We start from the raw sequence: 21345 nt of genomic DNA, 5'->3' as shown, positions 1-21345 counted from the left end.
AAAGCCTGATGTGCCTGGTCAGAGTATTTTACTCAACCGCCACACTACACCATCTCCCAAAATGGCTAGCCTTGCAGGGAATAATCAGTTAACTTACATCAAGTCCTTCCTTTCTCCAGTATCATCTGGGAAAGACCACCTGAAAGGACCAAAACCCACACTGAGTTGGAAGTGTTTCTCACAACTAACCATCAAGTGAGATGTTGCACTCACATTTTTACCCATTTCACATACAAGACCAAGCTCCCAAGTACTCCTTCTGCAGCTGCCTCACTACACATACCCATCCTCATTCAGTCCTCCTCAAAACAGATTCTGACAGTGACACATGAACTGTACATAGTTGGCTGGCCTACCAGGTCCTTTATGCAGCTCAACATACAAGGTGACACCAAGTTAAGACAAGTGAAGTTCCAATTTGGGTGCCTCCATCTCCCTCCCCTGTATCCTGATCCAGTGGCTGCCAAAGCCAGGAGGGGCTTGGAGTCAGGTGTTTGATCATGGAGAAAGCTGCCATGGTTGGCCCAGCAGATGGTGAAGGGGATGGTGTCACTTCTTCACAATCTGAATGACATCCTCATCCTCCAACGCATGGTCTTTACCCACTTTTTGAGGATTGTGTTTCACAGAGAGACCCCACACCAGAGCGCTGTATGGAAGGGAAAAAAGAACAGTTAGTGTAAATAATCACCTAGCTTCTATCTACCTAGGTGCCACTTTCTGCTCAGATTTAGCATTCCAGCTCTTAAGAGCCAAAGGCCTGCAATATCCAAGGTCCCCTGTCCCCAGTCAAAGCCCAAAGGCTTTAGCTTCCCAAGCAGTGTGGCACACTGCAGCCTTCACATAAAAAGTGGCAAAGATTTTCGGAAGTTGTGTGGTTCCTCTTGCTCCAAAGCCAACTTATGAAAGTCAAAGAGAAAAAATACAAATAAGAAGTATGACAAGACTAATTTAAAATTAAAAGGAGAAAGCATAGGTTTGTAATAGAGAAAAACCCTGAAATAACTGATTGGAAATTGATTCCTACAAATGCAATGTCAGTTACAGACTGTTAGAGAATACCAGTTTTTATGGGGTCTACTGAAACCATCAATGGGTACTGATAAGAAATGTAGGACCTCCTTCCTCAGCCAAACTAGGAAAACTCTCCTTCCCTATCAAGAAGCCATAACTGATAGGTCTCCTGATTTCTTAGAACATAGGAAAGTAATTTTTATCCATGGGCTTCCAATACTAACAGTATGATGTGCTACTGATGGAAATGAGTGAACAAGACACTGAGACCAGCCTCACAGAGACTAAGAACTATGTACCAAGGGGTAGAAAACGTTGGCCATATTATTTTTATATTGTCTTTGCTTTAAAAATCTTTAGTCCCCCCCAAAAATAATCACTAAACAAGATTTCACTTTTTTAAATAAAAACAGATAAACAAATAACAAGAACAGATACATCACCATTAGTAAAACAAATATATATAAAATCTTCCAAATGTACTAACAAGCAAGATAAATGCAACGTAACGATTTTACTATCTTAAGTTAGAAAACTAATTTTTAGCAGTCAAATTCAATGCCTGCAATAGAGTCAGTGCCTTGTATTTTGCTCATGGCAAAATGTAAATAGGTTCAGCCTTTTCGGAAAGCAATGCAGCAAAACATATCATAAGCCATATAATCATTAATCCTACTTTTGGATTAAAGAAATAAAAAGGGAAAGGTCTGTGCCTTAAGACTAGAAACTTACATAAAGTAGCAAAAGATAGGAAAACTATGGTTATAAAAATTATATATATAAATCTTATAACACAGAGAAAACATTTATATAGTAAATTATCAAAGGATGTGTGCATGTGGTCAAGGATACAAAGGCAATGCAACAGGGACACATCATAATTAGTAGGCCTAAAGCTGAATTTTTTTAAATTATTAAGACAGTTAAAATGCTATTTGTGCAATAATTTAAAAACAAAAACAGGAAAATAGTGACCAAATAAAATTCTATTTGCTTTCATATGTCTCTTCTCCAAAATATTTTTCTCCCCTTTCATTTAATTCCTTGGTTAAGCTACAATTCAGAGGCTTTGAACAGTGTTCTGTTACCATGGAAGGCAGGAACTATCCAGAAATCTATAAATTTTGAAAAAAGAAAATGTCTAACTTCTCCCAAGATTCTCCTTCACTGATTCAAGTATGTGCCAAAATATAATGATTTGAGGACAATAGAAATTAGCACCTGTGTGTGGATACAGTTACTTTTGATAAAAGGAATGTGAAGCTTAATACAGGACTTCACTCTTTCAGTATTCTTAGGGTCAGAAACAAGTATTAATATTTTAAAAACTATTTCTGGACTTCCCCTGCCATCCAGTGGCTAAGACTCCCTGCTTCCACTACAGGGGGCATGGATTCGATCTCTGTCGTGGAACTAAGATCCCTCATGCCACGCAGCCAAAAATAAATAAATAAATAAATAAAATAAAAACTATTTCTATGCTTTCCTAATTTTCTACAATTATTTTCTATTTTCTCTTGTATTTAATTTTTTTATTTTTTTTGGTTTTTTTGTTATTTTTGTTTTTTCTCTTGTTTTTAAAACAATTTTTAAAATTTCAGCCTGTAAAGATAAAAAGAATTATTCATAAATACAGTAATTCAGTTAGTTAAAATATTTCTCACAGAATTATAGGTTGCAGGTCTGAACTACTTTTTATATATACTAGAATTAAATAAGTAGTTTATAGATAATGACAGCCACATTTCTCACTGCTGGAGAGAGAAGTTAAAATAAGAAAAAGGAGAAGGCTAAAATGAACCCTGTGGTGTTGAACTGGAATCAGAGGTAACAATAAATAAACTGATGGTTCTTAATATAGATAGATAAGGATGGATGGGTAAATTAAGTAGATACATACATAAGACAAGAGAGATAAAGAAATACAGATGGACTTGTAAGTACAGGTTAGTATCCTTACATACATTTCCTAACTCTGTCTGCTAAGAGGGCCTACAAGCAACAACAGCCCACTAACAATGAGGATGCCTAGCACACAGATCTTGTAAACCCAGGCTTCTTGGATAAGTGACTGATTCCAGGGCTGTTGTAGGGAAAATCACTATGAATCAGGAACATCTAGTAGTGCCAAAAGGTAAGGAAATGTTTAAAGAAAAAAATAAAAAAGATGGCAGCCTATCAAAAGAACACAGGAGCCAACCTGAAGGAGCTCCTAACGGCAAAAGCTGAAACAACTTGAGTGACAAAATAATGACAGGATTGGATTATAACACCATTGAATAAATATCCAAGAGCTCATACTAATAAAAATAAATTATGAATTAAATTAATAAACAGGGGAGAAGAGCTAGCTGTAACTCACAATAGAATTCCAATAAATAAATGTAAAATGAAAGAGGGAAATAAGAATTACCATTAAGCAAACAACACAGCAATAAATGTTGCAGACAAGCTCCACCATAGATGTTAAAATCAGCAGGTAAACATCTGAAGAGAAACAGATCTTCATAGTCTCAAAGGACCTCCCCAAGACATTTATCAAATAAGAGAGAACAGTATCTTTACAGTAGAGAAACCCAGCCAACACCAACATAACCAAGTTATCAAAGTAAATATTACCATCAATAATATATATCAACATCAGGCTTCCCTGGTGGCGCAGTGGTTAAGAATCTGCCTGCCAATGCAGGCCACATGGGTTCGAGCCCTGGTCCAGAAAGATCCCACATGCCGCGGAGCAACTAAGCCCATGCACCACAACTACTGAGCCTGAGCTCTAGAGCCCACGAGCTACAACTGCTGAAGCCTGCACGCCTAGAGCCCGTGCTCCGCAACGAGAAGCCACCACAATGAGAAGCCCGCGCACTGCAATGAAAAGTAGCCCCCACTCCCCGCAACTAGAGAAAGCCTGCGTGCAGCAACTAAGACCCAACGTAGCCAAAAATAAATTAATTAAATTTAAAAAAAATAATAAGATACATCAACATCATGAATCCGGTGATATGATGCAAACTGAGGACACATCATCATTTTTGTGGTATTCTTACCAAAAATGCATAATCTCACTTCAATCATGAGAGAATATTAGACAAACCCAAAGTGAGGGACATTCTACAAAATAACTGATCAGTACTCTTCAAAAGGGCCAAGATCAAAGACACTGAAAGACTTAAGGAAATATTACTGGGAGACTGGAAGACTAGGGAGAAGTAACAGCTAAAATCCCATGTAGATTCCTGAAACACAAAGAGGATGCTGGTAGCAAAGGTATTAAAATTCAAATAAGGTCTATAGTTTAGTTAATAATATTGTACCAATGCTAACCTCTGTTCTTGATGATTGTATTATGCTTATGTGAGCTAATAATGTTAGGAAAAGGATATAAGGAAGGATATAAGGAAGGATATAAGGAAACTCTATTACTATTTTTGCAACTATTCTGTAAGTCTAAAATTAGTTCAAAATAAGATGTTAAAAGAAGAATTTTTCGGGACTTCCCTGGTGGTCTAGTGGTTAAGGCTCCGTGTTTCCAATGCACGGGGCATGGGTTCAATCCCTGGTCAGGGAACTAAGATCCCACATGCCACACATTGTGGAAAAAAAAAAAAATTCCACCTGTATCAGCAGTGAGGAGTATGAGAAAGATCAGGGGGATTTACTCATGCAGAAGGTTTAGAGAGGCCCTCAGTACCCAGTGAAGCCCAGTATGATGCTGGCAGGAAGAATTAACATTTTGTGTTTGCCAAGAGGAAGACGAATTAAAAAGAGAAAGTCAGAGCACTTTGTACTGTCAGCCCACCCAACCTGAAAAGGCTTTTAGGGTTCTTCCTGCTCCACGCTGGCATGGTTTTAAGAAGACACTGCAAAGTTCTAACCAAGCAAGCATCTCCTGATGCCTCATTTCTATAATACTATCCTAAGAATTATTAGTAGAACCAGTAGCTCACAGGGAAAAGAAGGCACCATGGGCCCACGATACTTACTATTTAAATTCTTTGATAAGATTTTTGTGAATCTTCATGCAGAAATCCTCCACCGTGGTCCTGGAGTCAGGCAGCACCACTGGGGAAGTGTAATCTGGCAACTGGCCTTTGGGTTTGGTGTAACTAGAACACAGAGGGAATAGAGGTTGCCTACTTCTTGGAATGTTTCATGTGTGAATGCAAATCAACCCTCCATCACCCCGGAGATCAGACCCAGATAACCTCTATCTTGAGGAAGAAAGTGCCCTCAATATAGCCTCGCAGGTGAGAGGAATTAACTTATTTATATCTCCAAAAATAGATTATGTTAATGAGTTCCAGAGGGTATCATTTTAGGACAGTCTGGTTTAGATCCTACAGTAATATTACCCTATCCACTAAGACTTACATCCTCACTAGTTTCAGATAGTCCCAGATCTTTTCCAACAGGTCATCAAAATTCCAGCGGTGATGCGCAGAGATGGGTACACAGTGAGGCACCTTATAGATGATATCCAATTCCTCAATAGAGATCTGATCAATCTTATTTAACACATAGATACAGGGGATATAGACTCTGTAGAAGAAAAACAGTACGTGAGTCTAGAGCTGTGGACAAGACTGTCAGTATGATTAGCAGCACCCTCTCACCCAGGACCCCAAATCAGAGACTCTTAAATGGGGTCATAAGAAAGTCAGCCAAAAAAAAGAAAAAGCTTCCTACCAAAATCAGGTAGAACATCCAAAAAGTGAACTATGGGTTGAGAAGTAACAAAACTCAAGCCGTAGTCCCTAGTCATGCAATTAATTACTGAGAAAGCATCCTGCAGTGGAAAGAACACAAGCTTTGGAGTCACAAAGAATGAATTTATTCCCAGCTCTGCCGCTTTCTATACATGTGTCCCTGGGCAAGTATCAGAGTCCAGTTCCCAGAGTTATTTTATGAACTGTAAGAATGTAAATATATTTCTAATAATATAAATTTTAAAGAATAAAAAAAAATTTTTTAATACAACACCTAGCAATGTCATAATCCTAATGTTCAATCAATAGGGCAGCTAAGGTTGCTAATAATTAGGCAAGCCACAACTTCTCAGGCTTCAATTACCTCACTTCTAAAACACGTAACTCAAAGCACTAGCTTTTATTTGTTTTCAAAATGCCAGAAATGGACTTCCGTGGTGGCTCAGTGGTTAAGAATCCATCTGCCAATGCAGGGGACGTGGGTTCGAACCCTGGTCCAGGAAGATCCCACATGCCGTGGAGCAACTAAGCCCATGTGCCACAACTACTGAGCCTGTGCTCTACAGCTTGCAAGCCACAGCTACTGAGCCTGCGCGCCTAGAGTACATGCTCCACAACAAGAGAAGCCACCACAATGAGAAGCCCGCGCACCGCAATGAAGAGCAGCCCCCACTTGCCGCAACTAGAGAAAGCCCGCGTGCAGCAACGAAGACCCAATGCGGCAATCAATCAATCAATCAATCAATGAGTTGTTTATTTTAAAATGCCAGAAATAATTTTAACAGTAGTTTCAATTATAATTTAATTTCAAATACTAGTAATAGTAATGTCTCATGGAATAGGGTTTCAGCTTTGTTCCCTTAGAGAAAACAGACACAGCCAGTCTGCTCTCAGTTCTGCAGAACAGCCTACAGGATTTCTCAGATGGATTAATTCTGTGAGAGCAGATTGAGAACCTACCCTCTTCGACCATCATATGACACAGAGCTTAGGGGACAGCCTAGTTCACAGCAAGTAACTGAAACAAGCAATTAGATTATCATGATCAAATTGCAGAGCAAAGAAGGATGTCAGCAATCAAGACCAACCCTTCATTTTACAGCTAAAGAAAGAAAGGCCCACTATTATTTAAGATAACAGCACTACTGGAGTTAGAATCAATGTCTGCCAGATTCATAATCCAATGCTGTTGCCATTACAAGACTTCAAATTCAAACTCAGGCACATTTAGTCAGTACCTGTTTCCTTCCACCACGTCAATGAGGTCATCTGCTGTGGCATCACTACGCAGAGTCACATCAGCATTATGGATTTTGTATTCAGCCAGAATGCTCTTCACAGTTTCAGCATCCAGTTCACTCTGAGGGCACTGAATGGGCATAGAAGACAATGACTGGTAAGAGAGCAAAAAAAAACCTCCTAAGAGTTATCTACTGATGTATCTGGATAATCCTAGATAAGGTGCAAACTTATTTCTAAAGACCATTATCCTGGATGAGAGTACCTGACTTTTAGTAGGAAATATTCAAAAACTAAAAATCTTTCCAAACTCAAAGGAAGGTGCTATGGCATGAATTGTGTCCCCATCCCCACCCAAATTCATATGTTGAAGACCTAACCCCAGTATCTCAGAATGTGACTGGAGATAGGGTCTTTAAAGAGGTAATTAAATTAAAATGAGGTCATATGGGTGGGCCCTAATCCAATGTGACTCACATCCTTACAAGAAAAGGAGATTAGGACACAGACACAGAGCGGAAGGTCACATGAAGACAGAGGAGAAGACAGCCATCTACAAGCCAAGGAGAGAGGCCTCAGAAGAAACCAGTCCTGCTCACACCTTGATGTCAGATATCCAGTCTCCAAAATTAAGAGAATTAAATTTCTGTTGTTCAAGCCACCCAGTCTATATAGTACTTTATTATGGCAGCCTTAGCAAAAATACAGAAAGAATGCTCCAACATTATGACAGGAGAATAGAAAAGATCTTTTGGGCAGGACAGCTTAAACCTATGCCAGTCAAATAATCTGGACCTCTAGAATGTTAAATTTTGTAGGAAATTCTCAGTCCTCAATTATATGACTTAGAAGCAGCATTTAACAGAATTGATCGTTCTACCAATCTGCAACACTTTCTTTAATTGACTTCCAGGATTCCAAACCCTTCCAGTTTTCCTTCTTCTTTGTCTGAGATGACTTATTTGCTGATTCTTCCCATCTCCCAGCGTCTAATCACTGTGGGGGATGGAGGGAGGTGTCACAAAGCTCAATCCTTGAACCTCTTTTCTATTTATATTTGCTTCCTCAGCTAAGTTATCTCAGCTAAGCTCATGGCTTTAAAATTGATAAGCACTAAATGTATAGCTCCCACTCAGATCATTCCTCACATGCCTATTTGACAGTAACACTTGGAGGTCTAATTTGAGTGTTACTGGCATCTCAAACTGAACATCTGATCTTCCCCTCCTCTCCAAACCTATTCTACACAAAGTCCTACTATTTTAGTCATGAGAGTCCATTTTTCTAGCTCAGGACAAAAACTCACCATCACCTCCTTCTCTCATAACCCATATCCAGTCCAGCTGTAATTCCTACCAACTATTTCCAAAATCTTTAAACAATCAACCACTCCACATCTCCTCCACTGTTACAACTCTGGTCTAAGAAGCCATCACTTCTTGACTAGATTATTGCAATAACCTCTTGAATGGGTTCTGTGCTTCTGTACTTAACCCATTTCAGTCTGTTCTCAACAAACAGCCAGACTGATTCCATTAAAACCTGAATCAATTTTACTCCACAGACTGGAACCGAACCAAAAGTTACCCATCTCCTGCAAAGTAAAAGCATGTTTGGCCCTATGCTATGACTTTGTTTCTTACCACTCTCCTGCCTGCTCACTCTGCTGTTCCTCAAACGTGCAAAGGAACCCTCTACCTCAGGGCCTTGCACTTGGATGTTCCCTCAACATGAAATGCTCTTCCTCAAGATATTCATTTGGTTCACTCCTTCATGTCACCCCAGTGAAGATTTCTCTGATCAACCTACTTATAACTGCAACCCTCCCACCAACACTCTCCATGCTCTTTCCCTAGTTTACTTTTGTCCTTAGTTTATCATTATCTAATATACTATAATCACTCATTAATTTTGTTTGCTACTTTCCCCATTAGAATATAAGGGCAAGAATTTTTGTCTACTTTGCTCCCTCTTCCATTCCCCCAGAAAGCCTAAAACAATGTGTGGCCCATGGTAGGTGCTCTATAAATCTGTGTTGAATGAATGAAAATAGATGATATCAGCAGCCATCTACTTCATGCAAACATAAGTTTGGTCTTTAGTCCCATATCACCCCAAATAACCCAAAGGAAGAAATAAAGTCACAAAGGTAAGTAGGTCTGAGACCGACTCTTGTCCTACTCTCTCAGTCATTACGACATCATTGTGTTACCTCAATTAGTGCTGGTAGAAACCAGGCAATTTCCAAATGTCAATGTCTATGTACCACAATCCACTCTCCACCCCAGTCCCTTCAGCAACCTACCCCATATCACCTTTTCCACTTACAGTGGCCGTGAGATTAATGCCTCCTTTATCCTTCTTCTTAAAGCCAATGTTGGGGGGTTTGCTGTTCAAGCGAATGCCAAAGCCTTCCAGCTCATTTTCTATTATCTTCTTATGTCCCAAGGGTTTCAGGACATCCAGAACAATCAAGATCAAGTTACACGTTCTGGCCACTGAAGAAATGAAAATAAATTTTTTTTCAAAACTCATTAAAGACTTAATATAATTCAAATACTCCAAAAGGGGGAGGGGGTGGTATAGAGTTCCTACACTTAAGAGACAAAGGATTTTTTTTTTTATAAATACACAGACACACATGAAGTTCTTAAGCTTTCCAAAGATTTATGCCAGAAGTCAATCTGCAATGTATTCTTTGTTTTCTATTAGTGTATCTAGAGGATGTGTCAACTTCTAGATACACTAGTAGAAAAATAATTTGGGATGAAGATACAAACCAGGCAATAACCTGAATCCCTGAAAAAGTTCAGAGAGATTTAAAACAGTAAGAATTCTAAAAGAATAAGTTTATCCAGTTAGCATATTTTTTGTCAACTTTTTTGAGATATAATTTATAAAAAATAGTGTTAAGCACATGGTTTGATGACAAATGTATATACCTGTATAACCACCACAGCAACTATGATTCAGAGGATTTCCATCACCTCCGAAAGTTCCCTTATAGCCCTTTGCAATGAATCTTCTCCTCAATTCCCAGTCAACTACTAATCTGCTTTTCTTCTTCTTCTTTTTTTAAAAAATTTATTTATTTATTTTTGGCTGCGTTAGGTCTTCGCTGCTGCTGAGCACGGGCTTTCTCTTGTTGTGGTACACCGGCTTCCCATTGCAGTGGCTTCTCTTGTTGCAGAGCACGGGCTCTAGGCGCGCAGGCTTCAGTAGTTGCAGCATGCGGGCTCAGTAGTTGTGGCTCATGGGCTCTAGAGCACAGGCTCAGTAGTTGTGGCACACGGGCTTAGTTGCTCTGCGGCATGTGGGATCTTCCCAGAGCAGGGCTCAAACCCGTGTCTCCTGCATTGGCAGGCAGATTCTGAACCACTGTGCCACCAGGGAAGTCCACTGATCTGCTTTTCTGTCACCATAGATTAAGTTGCATGTTTTAGAATTTCATATAAATAGAATTATACAAAATCTAGTCTTTTGTGCCTGGCTCTTTTAATTTAGCATGTTTCTGATAGTCATGCATGAATGACTTCAAACCTATAATTCCATAAATAGCTAAATTAATAATATAAGGGTAGAATAAAAATACTTTCAAACATGAAAAGAAAAACCAGAACAATGTACCTATCATTCATTCTTTTTCAGTAAGTTTCTAAAGAATGTGCTTCAGCAGAACATGAAAATAACCCAAAAAAGGTAAGACGCTGACTCTAAGAAATAGGGGATCCCACACAAGGACACAAAAGAAAATCTCAGGATGACAGCCATGCAAAAAGCCTAGAGCTGCATTATCCAATACAGCACCCACTAGCCACCTGGGGTTATTCAAATTTAAATTAATTAAAATTCAATAAAATTTAAAATTCAGTTACTCAGTTGCACCAGGCACAGTTTAAGTGCTCAACAGCTACACATGCCTACAACCACCATATTGGACAGCACAAATCCAAAACATTTCCATTACTGTAGAACATTTCCATTACTGGACAGTGTTGGTCTAGAAAGCAACCAATCCAGATTGAAGCATAAAGACAAAGGATAAAGGAAGGTAGTGTCAGGGTTGAGGGGAGATAATGAAATCAGTAAGACTGTATTTGGAACTGTATTCAAGTATCTAGAAAACTAGTGATTAATAGGCATTTGATCTATTGGAACATTTGAAAAATATTAACAAACAGAAAAGTAAACAAAATAAAACAAGAACCAATTATTAACTCCATGAAAAACAAACTTCAAAAACAGATCTCAACAGAAAAGAAACCAAGTCATAACGCATTACTTATCTCAGCACAACAAAAGTCAGACAGTCATTACATAATAATATATACTATGACTAATGAGTTAACTAAAAATTATGATACAACTTCTTTGAAAGAATAGGAAAAGAGACATGGAGTATGAGAGAGCTAATTTCCTACCATAACATGAAACCAACAGATGGTATCTAAAATTAATTAATCATGAAATAGCAATATAAGCATAACATTTTAAAATATGAAATAGAAGAAACAGTTGAAGACTTGATAGTACCTGCCAATGGGGAATGACACTAAAGGTGAAAACAGGTGGGGTAGCAGATTATTGCAATTTATGATTAGACTTTATTTATTTATTTTTGACCATGCCTTGTGGCCTGTGGGATTTTAGTTCCCTGACCACGGATTGAACCCAGGCCCTTGGCAGTCAGAGTACAGAGTCCTAACCACTGGACTGCCAGGGAATTCCCCTATGATTATCCTTTTATAGTATTTTACTTCTAATAAAAAGGAAAGAAGAAGAAAAGGCATGGGTGGGAGTCAGGAAACCTGAGTTCTAGCTCTGAATCTGCCACAACAGTGCAACACTGCACCAATGTACTTCACGTCTCTTGTCCTTAGTGTTTCTCTGCAAATGGGGATCTGGACTGATATTCTCTGAGGTCCCTTCAAGTTCCGACATTCTACTCCAGTGAGAAGTCAGGTAAAACTATGCCCTTCATTGTGCTACCAACTCCAAGCCCAACAGTCCCATCTAAAGGAACAGTACCCAGTAAAGGGATGATATCCCAGGATGGTGGCCCTGGAACACTCACCTGCAATGACTTGACGGCCTCTACCTTTCCCATCCTTGGCACCCTCAATGATACCTGGGAGATCCAGAAGCTGGAAGATTAAGGAGAGAAAAGGAAAAACTCATTATAAATCTGAACAGATCAAATAGAATGATTTATTTCTCAAGTAGTCAAAATTTAGGAGATCCAAATCCAATCTTCCTTATAAGTAAATGTGTAAATCTTACTTTTCCTAAGCATCTACTAAATGTCAGCTGCAAGGTTCTTACATACTTTATCTAGTTCAAAATGCCTAGTAAGTCTGTGAATAAGGATATTGGTTGAGATTCATAGAGGTTAAGTGGTTTGCCCAAAGTCACACTCTTAATAAACAAGATTATAATCCACATTTTGGGGGCCTGAATCCATTATTCTACATTAATATTTTTCAATATTCCCCCACTTTTCAGCAGGCTGATCCTCCATACAAATTCCTTACTATAGATAATAACTGGATCATGACATTCACAAGCAGTAAATCCTGAGACCTTTGTGAATCCTCCAGTTCACAAAAATTTCTGCAGCCATGCTTAATCAGGCAAGCACATAAGAATCACCTATAAAACAACTACAAATGCAGGGGCTTCCCTTGTGGCGCAGTGGTTGAGAGTCCACCTGCCGATGCAGGGGACAAGGGTTTGTGCCCCGGTCCGGGAGGATCCCACATGCCGCGGAGCAGCTGGGCCCGTGAGCCATGGCTGCTGAGCCTGCGCGTCCGGAGCCTGTGCTCCGCAACGGGAGAGGCCACAACAGTGAGAGGCCCGCGTACAGCAAAAAAAAAAAACAAAAACAAAAAAACAAATGCAGGTATCTGAGCTTCATCCCTGTATATTCTGATTTGGAAGGGCCAAAGTAGGATTCAGATATTGATCTGTATTTCAAAAGGCTCCATGGGTGACTCTGATAGGTGTCCCCAGTTGAGAATGACCACTCAATTGCCCAGGAAATGCAATCCAGTAAAACTTCACAGAAGTCACAGTGTATGTACATAATGATGAGAACATCAAAACCAAATCCATAGCACACATGATTCAAATTCACAAACTATAGTTATAAGCCCTGAGAGTCTGTTAAGAGCATATGTAAAATCTGAAAATACCAAGGGCCAATACTGAATTATCCACATGAACAGACAGGTATATAGCTGCAGCTTATCAAAACATCATTTAAAACTAGCCTTTGGGCTTCCCTGGTGGCGCAGCGGTTTAGAGTCCGCCTGCCGATGCAGAGGACACGGGTTCGTGCCCCAGTCCAGGAAGATCCCACATGCCGTGGAGTGGCTGGGCCCATGAGCCATGGCCACTGAGCCTGCACGTCCGGAGCCTGTGCTCCGCAATGGGAGAGGCCACAACAGTGAGAGGCCCGCGTACCACAAAAAAAAAAAAACACTAGCCTTTGCTGGGGAATTCCCTGGCGGTTCAGTGGTTCAGACTCCACGCTTTCACTGCTGAGGGCCCGGGTTCGATCCCTGGTCTGGGAACTAAGATCCCACAAGCCTCGCAGCAAGGCCAAAGAACAGCAACAACAATAACTAGCCTTTGCTATAAGCATATCTGATATTACAGAAATAAACTTCACATTAAATAAACCACAAGGAAAAAGAACAAACTCAGGAGGCGCTTAGAGAGTACAACTTTTCCATTCAAGACCTGCTCAAAATGTCCTTCCTATTCCTCACTACATAATAAATAACATTACCTCCTCTAAAACTGATACAACACATCAGTTAAATTGAGCTACCCTTTCTCTTTCAAAAAACGTAATTTATGTTCAATACACCTGCCTTGACTTGGAAACTTTTGTTACACTGATTTAAAAGGCTACATGGGGGCCTCCCTGGTGGCGCAGTGGTTAAGAGTCCGCCTGCCGATGCAGGGGATACGGGTTCGTGCCCCGGTCTGGGAGGATCCCATATGCCGCGGAGCGGCTGGGCCCGTGAGCCATGGCCGCTGGGCCTGCGCATCCGGAGCCTGTGCTCCGCAACGGGAGAGGCCACAACAGTGAGAGGCCCGCATACAGCAAAAAGAAAAAAAAAAAAAAAAAAAAAAGGCTACATGGGGGCTAATGAGCACACCAGATCTTGATTTCTAAACATCTGTCTCCAATAAAAGGAACGAGTGCTTCTTCAGAAGTGGCTGATTCCAGGGCTGGGGCAGGGAAAATATAAGATTAGCCTGTAACATCATGTGGTACCAAAAAATAAGGCATTACACACAAAAAGATGGGGGCTTCTGAAAAGAACAAAGGAGCCAACCTGAAGGAGTTCCTGACAGTCATACCTGGAACAATCTGAGTAATAAAATAATGGTAGTACTGGATTATAATCCATAAAATAAGATAAATATCCATGAGCCCACAATGACACGAATTCAATAAATAAATGGGAGAGAAGGAATAGCTCCTCCATATAATAGAATTCCAATTAACAAATGTAGTAGGAAAGAGAAAAATAGAGAATCACCATTAAGCAAGAAGCACAGTAATAACTGTTGCATATGAGATCCAGACGAATGCTAAAATGAGTGGGCAAGTTTGTGAAACAGGATTTGTATCTTCTCAAAATATCTACCTCAAGATATTTATTAACTACAAAAAGAAAGATAATAGCTTTACAGTAGAGAAACCCCACTTTAACCAACTGATGGGGGTCAATATCACCAATAATATATACTAACATCATGAATCCCTAAGATGCACTGAGGACATACCACCATTTCTGTAGTATACTTGCCAAAAAAATATAATACCTCAGTATAATCATAAGAAAACATCAGAGAAATCCAAATTGAGGAACAGTCTATAAAATAACTAATCAGCACTATTTTAAGAGTGTCAGGATCATGAAGGACAGGACTGAGGAACTATTACAGATGACAGGAGAATAGGAGAAAGAACCGAACGTAACATGGGATGATCGCAAATAGAATCTTGAAGAAGAACACTGGTGGGGAAACTGGTAAAAATTCGAACAAGTTCTATAGTTTAGTGACTAGTACTGCACCAGAGTTAATCTATTACTGATCATTATTCTACATTTATGTAAGGTGCTAACATTAGGGGAAGCAGGGTGATATAAGAGAACCTCAAAATAATTATGCTAAGTGGAAGAAGCCAGCCAAAAAAAAGAGCGTACATTTATATTTACACATGGTTTTATTTATATAAAACTCTTAACATGTAAACTACAGGATGAAAGGGGCATGAGGAAACTTTGGGGATGATATGCTCACAATCTTGATTGTGGTGATATTTTCACCAGTGTATAGATATGTCAAAACTTATCAAATTGTATACTTCCTGTGCAGTTTATTGTATGTGAATTACATCTCAATAAAGATGTCTGAAAAAACAAAAAGTCTATCATCAGTTGTTCCTAAGAAATTAAGTCCAAAGTGTATTTCTTCAGCCCTCCCAAAGATTCTGTAATCTACTTCCACCACTTTGTAAACCTGTCTACTTAAAAAAAAAAAAGTATTCCATCAGCAAAAGGCTTTATACTGAGACAAGAGAGCAAGGGCCATGGCAGCTGAACATGGCGTAGAAATTTATTGAAGCCCCTACAAATGTAAAAGCAAGTTAACTTTAGCTTTTCTTGAGAGGGAAATATTTAAAATTACATTAAACTATATTTCATCCAATAAAAACAGTCTATGCTTTACATTTCTGAATTTCAGATTACAACCAACTAAGAGATGAGAAAATAAAAAATATTTCTTCAAATCATGTAACTGTAGGATTTTAAGAATTGGATGTTAACCTACTTCCAACTCAAATGCCTTCAGAGATTAAAGCAGGTACATGTACAAGTCTATATATATACATATATATATATATATATATATACACACACATATATACGTATACACATATATATGTATACATATGTACATCCCTGGTTAAGTGGTGGTTCAGCCATTACTTGAACACCTCCAGACATAGTAATTAATTACCTCAGGAGGTACCATTCCATTATCAGGCACCTTTATTGTTAAAAAGATCTTCTGGGCTTCCCTGGTGGCGCAGTGGTTGAGAGTCTGCCTGCCAATGCAGGGGACACGGGTTCATGCCCTGGTCCGGGAAGATCCCACATGCCGCAGAGCAGCTGGGCCCGTGAGCCATGGCCGCTGAGCCTGCGCGTCCGGAGCCTGTGCTCCGCAACGGGAGAGGCCACAACAGTGAGAGGCCCGCGTACTGCACAAAAAAAAAAAAAAAAAAAAAAAAAATCTTTCCTAACAACAACAACAAAAAAAACAGAACTCTACCTCTTTATAATTCTTATTAGGTGGTTCTAATTTTGTACACCATTCCCCACCAAGTCACAGATAATGACTCCTCTGCCACAAAACAGCCTTTTAAAAGAACATTTGAGACCATTTTAATCCAGTTAAACACACCTACTAGTATGCTTACTTAACTTGGTTTCTGGAGAAAGAAGGAAAAACAGAGGCAGAGGGCACAGACGGAAAAGAAAGTACCATGGAAAAAAGGAAGAAAAAAACCTGAAAAGGTCAAGAGATGGAAATAAATGAAGGTTTTGAGGAAAAGACAAGGAAAGAGAGGGGTTAAGTGGCTATTTATTCTGATATACCCAGAAACCCTGAGAGAGGTGCCATAACATCTCATCAGGAAAGAGGTTACTCTCTGAGCTGCCAAAGACTCTGAAACCAGATGAAATTAAGCAATGGTCCAGATATGCCCAAGTGTCCTCATTCTTGTTACTATATACATTTGGACATGGAGTCCTAGAAAGGTACATGTCCTAACAGTATCTGCATGGGTACCTAACCAGAAAGAAAAAAAGCCACTGAAAATACCACCAGGACAATAGTCCCTCCCTACTTCAGATTCTATAATAAAGAAGCATAAATGTACTTCACAACTCACTGTGTAGCTCAGCAAGAGGGAAAACAAATGCCTACACCAAGAGTTTCCAAACGATGTGCCAAGGCACTCACAGCATTCTAAATTTTCAAGAGAAACAGCAGTTCTTAGTATCTGTCAGGCATTGAGGGAACTACTAAATCCAAGAAGCTCACAACTTCACCATTAGATCCTAGTACACTGCTTTCAATCACATTAGATCCGAATCTTTGGGAAGTTGGATTTTTCAGCAATTACTATGGTAAAAAATAAGCACCACACAAAAATCAGTGTGGAAAAGGAAACAAATGTGGCAGTATCCAATCTGATTCCAAAATTTGAGAACTTATATGGTACCCAACAGTGCCCATATCCCATTAATAAATAACTGTAGCTGTAAGGACATAAATAATTGTTTGGATCTAACTATTTAACAAACAGAACCATTAGGTTATTTCTTTTGGCCTGGAGCACCATAAAAAATTACTAGGACCAGAAAAGCTATCAGGAAATAATTGCTGAGACACTAAGGGTGCTGTGAACTAGAAAGTTTGGGAACCTCTAGTCTAGATTCAAATGCCATGAAATTCAGAACCTTACCTTCTTAGCTGTGGAGCAATAAAGAATGTGTTCCATTATATTTTACACATAACTTCTTTCATACCCAAGCAGACTCCTCATTTGGGAGCCCTAAATCTATCATCTATCTGAGAACTTCTGAAGATGACAACTTCATTAAGCCTCACAGATAAGAATTATTTTCTAAAAAGGGTCTGAGCAGGATTCCCTGGTGGCGCAGTGGTTGAGAGTCTGCCTGCCGATGCAGGGCACACGGGTTCGTGCCCCGGTCCGGGAAGATCCCACATGCCGCAGAGCGGCTGGGCCCGTGAGCCATGGCCGCTGAGCCTGTGCGTCCGGAGCCTGTGCTCCGCAACAGGAGAGGCCACAACAGTGAGAGGCCCGCGTACCACAAAATAAATAAATAAATAAAAGGGTCTGATCATGGTATTTATTAAAGTTTCTGATGGCTCCTAGCTATGTACAAGATAAAATTCAACTTCCTAAGCAGGTACATAAGATCCTTCATAGTTCAGCTCCAACCTACCTTTCCAGATTCAGTTTCTACCGCTCACTGTCCCACAGCTAAGCTCACACCACAGCAGGCTGTTCACTGTTACAGCTGCTTAAAACTGTCCTTTACATTCTCCGGCTGGTGAAATTCTATTTGAACTTCAAAACCCACCCCATTGTCGCTTTCTACATGAAGCTTTTTCTGTCCTACCAGACCTTCCCCCACCTCCATCCTCAGGTGGAGAAAGTAGTCCTTCCTTTCTCTGTGTTTTCACAAATGATATCCCACTGTATTACTGTTTTTAAGTACTGCTCTATCTCCCCTACTAGACACTGAGGGCCTGGTAGATCAAAGATCAGGCCTGGCATATACAGAGCTCCAAATAAGTGTTTTTTAAATGAAAGAATTGATTTCTTCCCTTCCTTGGCCTGCAGGCCTGACTCACCTGGATCTTGGCACCTTTGTATCTGATGACACCAGGTACAGTGGTCAGAGTAGTGAACTCATAGGCTGCCACCTCGGAATATACCCCTGCCAGGTTACTGAGCAGTGTTGACTTCCCCACAGATGGAAAACCCACAAACCCAATCCGAGCATCACCTGTCTTGGCAACGTCAAATCCTAAAACATCAACAAATATAAAAAAGAGGAGGAAAGTTATCCCTGGGAGTGTTGAGACTCACGTAATTACTTTTACATTCTGGTTGCCTATCCCTCTAGAACCTATTTCTCCAACTTTTTACAGTTTATCTCTAGGGTAGAGCTTAAGCACACAAAATTCCCCCATAGCAATTCACAATATTTAATGGAGTGTTTGATGTAAAAACTTTACACCTCTACATGTTATATACCTTTCTAGTACCCACAGTATTTAGGGCCCAAATATTATATAACCAGTGATCTAAAAAATCGGTTTCTTTTTTTTTTCTTACAAACTCTGGGGACTGTGTCACTGACAGAGTTTTCTTTTCTTACAATGGGTTGCAAACAAATTCAAAGCCAAATTTGTGGCCCTTCTCTAAGAAGTGTACAGACCTTATGACATTACTTCTCATCCTAACTTTATCTCTCGGCTTCAACTTATTCTTTCTACCTTCACTTCCCTTTGAATCAATTTCCTTTATCTTGTTGACTATTTATTTACATATTTCAGTGAGCCAATGTAAATCTACTTTGGATCAGTACAGGTATACATAAATAAAACCCTAGTTCACTTAGAGAATATTCGTTTGCCTTTGAAATCAGTAAAACTGGGAATTCCCTGGCGGTCCAGTGGTTAGGACTTGGTGCTTTCGCTGCCAGGGCCCAGGTTCGATCCCTGCTCAGGGAACTAAGATCCCACAAGCCGCATGGCATGGCCAAAAAAAAAAAAAAAAAAGAAAAAGAAAGAAATCAGTAGAATAAAATAAAATAAACACAATTCAAGAACTTAGGCTTAGGAAACACAAATCGACTTTGATATAAAATTTTAAATTATTTTTAAACCATATGCCTTTATCACTTTAATAAAAATTACACCAAAAAAAAAAGAAAGTCGAAGCAAAACACAAACCTTCTCCTGGTCCACCACCACCACCACCTTTTGGAGTAATGAGTTCCCTGCGAAGCTTAGCAAGGCGAGCCTTAAGCAGCCCTAGATGGTGTGCTGTGGCCTTGTTCTTTTGCGTCCGAGCCATCTATAAGGGAGAAATCACAGCCATAAATCAGAAGCAGTTCCTACAAGTTAAAACATCCAGAATGAATGCTCCCCCAGCTCTGAGAGAATGATGTTTTTTTATCTAGGTCCTACTAACTTCAATACACCCATTTTAAGTCAGACTTAAAAGAGTAAAAATCCATTCTCTCCATCACCCAGATCATGCCCCGTATTACAGAGCAAACAGCTGAGGCCCAAACAAAAGAAACATGACCAAGGTCATTACAATCAGCATTCACAGATTAGACTAAAACTCAGTTACTGATTCCTTTTCAACTGCTTGTACCTGGTGTGCCCCAACCGATTTTAAAGAGCTCTGGGCACTTCAGACCATACAATCACACAACAATCCAGGTGGAATCAACAGCCACCGCAGATGACAATTTACATCCAGATCATATACCCGGGAGCAATACTCTGGGAAAGGGGGTCATCAAAGTAGAGACTGGGGAAGGGGAGGGCGGTTCGAGGGACGATAAAGAAAGATACTGAAGTACGCGAGCAGGTCAGGGCAGAAGTGGGGGGATAGGATTCAGTGTTGCTCACATAAAAAGAAGACTGAGAGAAACAATGTTCAGACAGGAGCAGAACGCTGGAAAGGGGCACTGACTAAGGTGCACAGGTGTAGAACGCGGGCCCGGGCTGAGGGGAGTCGGGGAACGCGGGCCCGGTCCTGAGGAGGCTGAGGGAAGTTCAGGCAGGAGAGACGCCGCCGAAGAGGAACGCTCGGACGAAGTGTTCGAGCGCCCATTACCTCGGCTTCGATCTCCGCGATCTTAGCTAAAGTGCTGCTCATGGCGGTGAGTCGCGGGGGGCGCAGTGGCCTCCACACGGACAGTCTCCCTTCGCACACCCGCCAGCGGACCTTCCACAGCCACCAGGCGCTACAGCAGTGCGCAAGCGCGGTACTTCCTATTTCTCGCGAGAGTTCCGCGCGAGGCTTACTGAGAGATATCCAGCGTGAAGTGGTCTCCTCCTCCTCCTCAGCCAACCGCGCCCCGTCCCGCGAGCCAGCGCGGTGTCATAGAGCCCGCGGGAGTGGGGGCCAGAGAGGCCGCCCCGGTCCTTACCTCCCCGAGCGCGCCGAGGGTCGCGCGCCGCTCGGCCCCGCCCCGCCGGACTTGCGCCCCGCGTCCTGCTCCGCGCCCAGCCCCCGGCGCGTAGTGTGTGATGAAGGACTCTTTGCTGCAGGCCCGCAGCTCTCGGCTCCTCTTCCTGAAAAGCGCACTCGCGGAGTCCACCCGTCTTCTTCGTCGGCACCGACGGGTCCTGGGGCCCCTTTCACTGCTGGGAAGACACGGCGGGGGACTCCTCGGCCTCCTGGGTCGATGTAGAGACCGATCTTCAGCCTGTCTTCTTGGGAAAAGAAAATGCCCCCTTTCCATCACTCAAAACTATTTTTAGGTGTTTGTTTACCCCCAACCCCGAGTAGAGTGCGCGGCACATAGCGAGCCCACAATAAATGCATGATTGACTGGATAATTCCCAGAGAACCGGTCCTTGAAATACTGAAAAATTCGAAACTATGTGAAGGATAAATAAATAGTGGTACCTCTGTGCTGTGAAATATTATTTCAGCCGTTAAAACATAGATCTGTGTGGTCTGACTGGAAGGATGTCCAGGACATATTGTTTTAAAAAAAAAGTAGTAGCAGAACTGCACTAG

General features: G+C 40.8%; 1 protein-coding gene across 1 annotated transcript; it reads right to left on the bottom strand.

Annotated features, from left to right (window-relative positions):
* Positions 1-334: 334 nt before the first annotated feature.
* Positions 335-20579, bottom strand: DRG1 (developmentally regulated GTP binding protein 1). The gene is made up of 9 exons (XM_060118694.1): positions 20434-20579; positions 19536-19659; positions 18429-18604; positions 12034-12103; positions 9288-9457; positions 6959-7089; positions 5386-5553; positions 4998-5120; positions 335-649 (listed from the first exon to the last, which is right to left on the bottom strand). Exons 1-9 carry the CDS (start codon positions 20473-20475, stop codon positions 550-552), a joined length of 1104 nt encoding a protein of 367 aa, XP_059974677.1. The 5' UTR covers positions 20476-20579; the 3' UTR covers positions 335-549.
* Positions 20580-21345: the final 766 nt, after the last annotated feature.

This window comes from Mesoplodon densirostris, chromosome 15 (genome assembly GCF_025265405.1).
Source record: "Mesoplodon densirostris isolate mMesDen1 chromosome 15, mMesDen1 primary haplotype, whole genome shotgun sequence".
Classification (NCBI taxonomy): Eukaryota; Metazoa; Chordata; class Mammalia; order Artiodactyla; family Ziphiidae; genus Mesoplodon; species Mesoplodon densirostris.
Note: the sequence above shows the minus strand (reverse complement) of the source record. Positions and strands in the feature narration are given on the sequence as shown.